This window comes from Oryzias melastigma, linkage group LG6, assembly GCF_002922805.2.
Source record: "Oryzias melastigma strain HK-1 linkage group LG6, ASM292280v2, whole genome shotgun sequence".
NCBI classification, from domain to species: domain Eukaryota; kingdom Metazoa; phylum Chordata; class Actinopteri; order Beloniformes; family Adrianichthyidae; genus Oryzias; species Oryzias melastigma.
Genome location: NC_050517.1, coordinates 5,033,405 through 5,039,423, shown reverse-complemented (window position 1 = coordinate 5,039,423; position 6,019 = coordinate 5,033,405). Strand labels below are relative to the sequence as shown.

Here is a 6,019-nt window from a genome sequence, read left to right as displayed (position 1 = left end):
ATACTATACATATACTACACATGTACTCAATTCAACTATAACAGCAGCTCACACACTCCATCATACAAACCCATTCAGATAAAGACTTTCATTCTGTCACACAAACGGTTAGTGCTAAGGTGAGCTGACACCTGTGCTCAGGTGAGTGATTATGTCTGTAAATCTGACCGATGACGTCAGTGCCTCACCAGCCGTGCACCTCGCCGCACGTCACTCCTACATTCATACTATTTTCTCACTGAAGTTCATGTAAACATCAAATCAGGGTTGGTCTTGATTTAGGGAAGATCAAATCCAAGACATTATTTTTAATAAGCAGTCATCAAAGTGACTCTAAAAGACTTTATTGAAACTCACACACCCATTGACTAAATCAGAACTGGACCACTACATACACACTGGGCATGTGTCGTTGCCAATACTACCCAATGCTAGCACAGTCACTCTCAGTCGGGAGAGGCTTGGTGTGAAATGTTGAAGCAGTGCAAACCTCATAAATCTCGCTCCAGACCTTTTCTTTCACAGCTCTATTGCAATAAATAAGACTCAATGCCATAGAATTCCAACTCAGCAGAAACCACAGTTATTTGTTTCTCCTTTCATGATCAATTTTTAAACAGTTGGCAGTTAAATCAAAAGAGAGACCATCCAAAGAGCTCTACCAAATCGGAGTACCTGATTGGTCAAAGTTCAGCCTGCATTTAATGGCCGTGCGTGTTAATGTAGTGCTGGAAAACAGACCTAAAGACTTGGGTAACAACCATTGACTATGCATAGAGCACTGGACTGAGTGACCCCTCCGCCCTTGCGTTCCAAACAGGAAGTACCTGCTGGCTCCAAGAAACCAAAATCTCATAGACTTCTGTAGAGAAACAAAACATTATTACTTATTTCAATTAATCATTCTTGCTCTGATACATTTTTTCCTAACATTGTCTTGCTAATTCTAACTTTTTTCATATTTTTTCTTTATAGCAAATTATTCAAGTTACAAACTGACCAATTGGATGCCTCAGTAAAAGCATGTGGAGCCGGCTCCTCCCCCAATGTTTGTTTGACAGATTCTCCCGTGCCGCTCTCGGAGGAAGAGATGTGGACTTTTAGCACGCTCACTCATGACTGGCGACTGTAGTTGCCTAAGAAATGTGACTCAGGCTGACTTGGACCAATCACTGTTCACTGGCTCCAAATGGCGGCGCCCGTATCGCAAAAAAAAAAAAAAAAAAAGGAAACGGAATTGTCTTCATTTTACTGGGGCCGGGGGTTAGGCATGTTCCATGGGTGATGTCACGGCTGTCCAGTTCTCTTTATACAGTCAATGATAGCAAAAAGTGAATAAGAAAGCCTTAAATTTACCACAGGCTTACATAGACGTTATAGAGAACACACATTTCCAAGCCCCAAACCCTGTGAATGTAGCATGCGTCTGACGTCACCCATAGAAAATGACTTTTTCAAGCTCCAACAAAATGAAGTCAATTCAGTTGTCTCTTTTATATGACATGGGTGTATATTGACATGTTCAATTGACTAATCGACAGGATCAGTAAGCAGTGACTGGTCCAAATCAGTCAAGAGTTCTTGATTCTATAGCAACCGCTCTTCCCATGAGCTTTTTGGAAGGCCACACCCCTACCACTTCAAAACAAAGTCAGGTGAATCGGTCAAATGTTTTGAATGAGAGACCACCTACTTTTATTGAGGCGTCTGATTGGTCAGTTTATAACTTCAATAACTTGCATTAAAGGCAAACTTGTGAATAAAAAAAGAAAATTTTCAAGAAGATGTTAAAAAGATCTCAGATCTAGAATGGTTATTCTGACCATTAGAATGACTGAATAACAGCCCTTTATTTCTCTAAAGAAGTTTGTGGGATTTTGGCTTCTTGGAACCAGGAGTTACTTCCTGTTTGGACCGTGGGGAGGGAGTCACTCAGTCCAGTTCTTATTTTCAGTCAAAACGTGAACCCTTACACAGAAAAGGCTTGACATCAGAGGTGAAGTGTATGAGCAGAAGAATGCATTAGTTTGTGAAAATCTTGATGCTTTATCATGTTTAGAATTACATTCACTAATCCTTTTTTCATAAAGTAGAACTCCATTCATTTAATAATATGGAAGAATAACACTCATTAGGACGTTCTCTTAGATCACAGGAAACTTCAGAACCTCCTACGGGAAGCTGAAGCAGAGAAAACCCGACTTCGGTCAGAGGTCCAAAAGCTGAAGAAGGAGCTGCAGAACTTTGACCCGGCGTTTTTTGAAGAACTTGAGGACCTTAAGTACAACTACAATGTGGAGTTGAAGAAGAACTTTCTGCTGGAGGAGCAGCTGAAGAAGCTGTGCGAGAGGTTTGGGGTAAAGGCCGACATTCCCAGTGTGTCCATGACCTGACTCAGGGTCACTGTGCCTTTGTGGAAAGAAACCTGTTCACTCTTAAATAAACTTTGTATTTTAATGAACTTTCAGCAGATCTCCTCTCCATGATGTTTACAGCTGCTCATTTCTTAACTCTTTTTTTTTTGGATGATAACGTAATTTTGCTGCATATTGATAGCACTTGTCAATAAACTGATTTGGTTTCAGCTTCTTTAGCTGTCATTAAAATAAAAAAGTGTCATCTTTTAAAGGAGGAGTTTAATTTACAGTATTTACAGAGCATTCACACATCAGTTTCACATGTTTTTCACTATCATCGTCAAGTCATTTTTCATTTAGTTACCACCAATTTTAGCAAATATTAAATCCAAGCTCCTCTCGGCCTGTGTCTACGGCTCAAGCTGCACATCTTGAAGCCGACTGAAGCTGCGTCCATGAAGTATGGAAAATGAAGGAAAGAAGCCGTTTGTGTGCTCCTCCACACGAATGACCACCGGTCTGTTGGAGAGACACGGGTCCCCATCTGGCCACTTCAGGCCCAGGTGATGGCGGTGAACCTGCAAACAGAACAGAGAGGAGTTCTAGCTGGTCCTTCCAGCACAGTGAACTGAAAACTAGAAAAGTTGCATTGCCAGCGATACTGCTAGTGTGAATACTTTTTGCTGAAAGTAGTCACTGAAAATGCTGAAGCTTTTTTCTGAAAACGATGACACAATTTACTTTATTTCCTGAAGGGATTTACTGAAAATGCAAAAGCTATTTGGAAAATGTTAATTTTGATTAAAGACTGGAAATGTTGTTAAAGAACTATGAAAAACCACTGAAGTTGTCCAACATTTCTGTAAAAATTGTAGTAAAATTGATTAAAAGTCCCTAATACATGCCAATTTATCAAAAATATTTAATATGTTGCTTAAATATGAGCTAAACTATAAATTACCCCAAAAAACGTTAGTGGAAGCCACGTTTGCCAAAAAAAAAGCTAGCTTGTTGCTTAAATACTAGCTAAACTCCAAAATAGCCTAAATTCTTCAGTAAAAACTAAATTAGCCAAAAACGTTAGCATGTTGCTAAAATAGAAGCTAAACTCTAAAGTAGCCTATAAAATCCTCAGTAGATAACAAATTAGCCAAAAAAAAAACAGTAAATGGCAAATTAGCCAAAAAGATTGACATGTTGCTAGAACATTAGGTAAACTCCAATTTTTAAAAATAATTAAACCCATTAATATATTTAAAGGTTTGTTGCTAATCTACTTAAAATAATTACATTTGAAGACTTTCTCATTCATTTCCTATGGGACATATTTTGCCCAATATGTCAAAAACTCTAAAGTTAATGAATACCAGAAACACAAGAGTAGAGAGTTCATCTCACCTTCACGAGGGTGCCGTCCCTGCAGTGCCACACGATGCCCTCCACCTGGCCCTCCGAGCTCTCCTGGAACCAGCAGAGCAGCTGCTGGAAGTCGACAGGTGGAGGCTTTCTGACTGCAATGCTCCCATGAGGCACCAAACAGTGAACGGGCTGCTTCTTATTCCCCAGTTCTGCTCAGGAATAAAACATTAAAACGTATCAATTCCCCCGGACATGGGATTCATGCACAACCGGAGAATGGAACCGGCCCGCTTACTGTAAGGGTTTGCATTGACGTTGGTTCCGATGAGCTCCAGTGTTTGCTCCTGGAGGTCTGCCAGTGGGACGGCTGTGATTTCTAACATGTTTTCATCACCAGTGCAGGGTCGGAGAACAAGAGCTGCCCTGGCTTCATAATCCACCACCGAGGCGTGCCAGCAGTACTGCTTGTTGCTCTTCTCCACTGGAACCCAGCCTGGAGGTTCAGGAGAACAAAGACAGTCAGTGTTCCAGAAACTCTGATGGTTTCCATGTGGGGAATTCTCCAGAGATTCCCTCCACTTTATCTCTGTGCATCAACTTGACTCCCTGCTGTCTGATTGTGTCTTCTAAAACACCCAGCTGCTCTGTCAGTGATCCAGTGTTGTAGAGAACCTGGAGTGTGTCCGTGTTCGTCAGGCATCGGCCGGCCGTTGTGATGTTTGACTCTGTGAGCTGGAATCCACGACTCGGGCACCGATTTGAAATCTTCCTCCACGTTCCACGTGAAATCTGTCAGGAGAAACAAAGACGTGCAGCAAAGCTGTCTGGCAGAGCGTGCTCTTCTCTGCAGCTCTGGTACCTTCACAGCTCTGCTGAGCGCGTTGATGCCTCTTGAACCTTTTCTCTGCCTGCTTGTTGGGTTTCCTGTCCAGTCTGGCCCAGAGGTGAGGCTCACCTGCAGTTAGAGATCATGTCCTCTGTTAGGCTGCACAGAAGTTTGGTTTCACAATATGAGGAAAACTTGTGATGAGCAACTATAAAGATCTGTATAAGAGACCTGGACTGAGCGAGTGTGACATCACCCACGGACAATGACTCGTTTCTGGTTCCAACAAAATTAAGTCAATTCAGCTGCCTTTTTTTGGGGATATGGACACCACCATGATGGAACCAGAACTCATCAGGAAGCAGTTGCTGGTCCAATTTAACATAAATATGAATAATAAAAAGTCAGCAATATTATTCCAGAATAAATCGACTTAAACCTTAAATAACTTTCAATATTTTACCCTACATAAAATATGTATTTTCCAATATATACAAAAATAAAAATAAGTGCAAGATAACATCAGGCCATTAATAACAATAAAATAAAATGATCTGGAGGGCCGGATCCGGCACATGTGCAATACAGGAACGAATGGCAAAATAAAAATAACTCCCACAACAACATTCCCATTCACTAAATCAGCATTATTTAATTGTACCAAATGACCCTCATCTACATATGAACATAAAAGGACTCCATCTGATTGGTCAATGATGTAAAAGGATCCATCCGATTGGTCAAATCCATAAAGGAATATATTTGATTGGTTAAATATTTTAAGTTTTTAGCATGCTGTTTACACTGCACTGATCGCACAGGCTAATATTGTGATGTCGATACGTTTTGATTTGTTGTCCCTCTCCATGACATGTACGATCACCTTCCTGACAGAAAGCATGGTCAGATGCTCTCACCCTGATACAGAGTGACGTAGCAGCAGGTTCCGTCCAGTTTCTCTGTGGCCAGAGCACTGTGGATGCTGACCTCTAGAGCCAGAGGGTTCACGGTTTCCGTGGCAACAACCTGAAACGACTGGAGAGGAGGAGAGTGGGAAACTAGTTTATACACCAGAGAGAACAGTTATGAATTGTACTGTCACAATTTGCTACATTAAAAAGATCAATACATCTGTCCGTAAACTGTGTAACAAACGTAAAGACACGAGTCTGTACAGCTTAAATGAGAGCCAAACTCCCCCTGCTTCATGCAGGTTCATGCTGCTCCGCTTTACCTGACAGTCCCGCTTCCTGGACGGCTCCTCCTTCACTCCTGTCAGGAAAACACACGGGATCTTCTGCTGAACAGAACCGAGCCTCCGCATGTTCGGTTTCTTATCTATACCCGGACTGGTTTTGACGGAAAAAAAAAGGTCCAACCTGTCAGCACCGGAGGCGTGCTGGATGCCGCGATGCTACTGAGGTAAGAACCATGGGAATGGATCACAGACGCTTCTTCTTCGGTGGTTTCTTGAAAA

At 41.7% G+C, this 6,019-nt stretch overlaps 2 protein-coding genes across 11 annotated transcripts in view; one reads left to right on the top strand and one right to left on the bottom strand.

Annotated features, from left to right (window-relative positions):
* cep290 (centrosomal protein 290) overlaps window positions 1-2,467 on the top strand; it is an 81,936-nt gene extending 79,469 nt beyond the window's left edge. For 5 of the 10 annotated variants that reach the window (XM_036212195.1, XM_036212194.1, XM_036212198.1 and 2 more), the window contains one exon: window positions 2,149-2,467. In XM_036212195.1, coding sequence (XP_036068088.1) covers window positions 2,149-2,393 — 245 coding nt within the window. In that variant the 3' untranslated portion in view covers window positions 2,394-2,467. Of the gene's footprint in view, window positions 1-2,135 lie in introns of all 10 variants that reach the window. The other 5 variants (XR_004947995.1, XM_036212200.1, XM_036212199.1 and 2 more) reach the window with 5 other exon arrangements.
* Window positions 2,468-2,616: 149 nt separating this feature from the next.
* lg6h12orf29 (linkage group 6 C12orf29 homolog) lies at window positions 2,617-6,019 on the bottom strand. The gene is made up of 7 exons (XM_024261903.2): window positions 5,777-6,019; window positions 5,460-5,577; window positions 4,576-4,671; window positions 4,389-4,505; window positions 4,012-4,209; window positions 3,756-3,925; window positions 2,617-2,935 (listed from the first exon to the last, which is right to left on the bottom strand). The coding sequence occupies exons 1-7, from the start codon at window positions 5,864-5,866 to the stop codon at window positions 2,768-2,770; spliced, it is 957 nt and encodes a 318-aa protein (XP_024117671.1). The 5' UTR covers window positions 5,867-6,019; the 3' UTR covers window positions 2,617-2,767.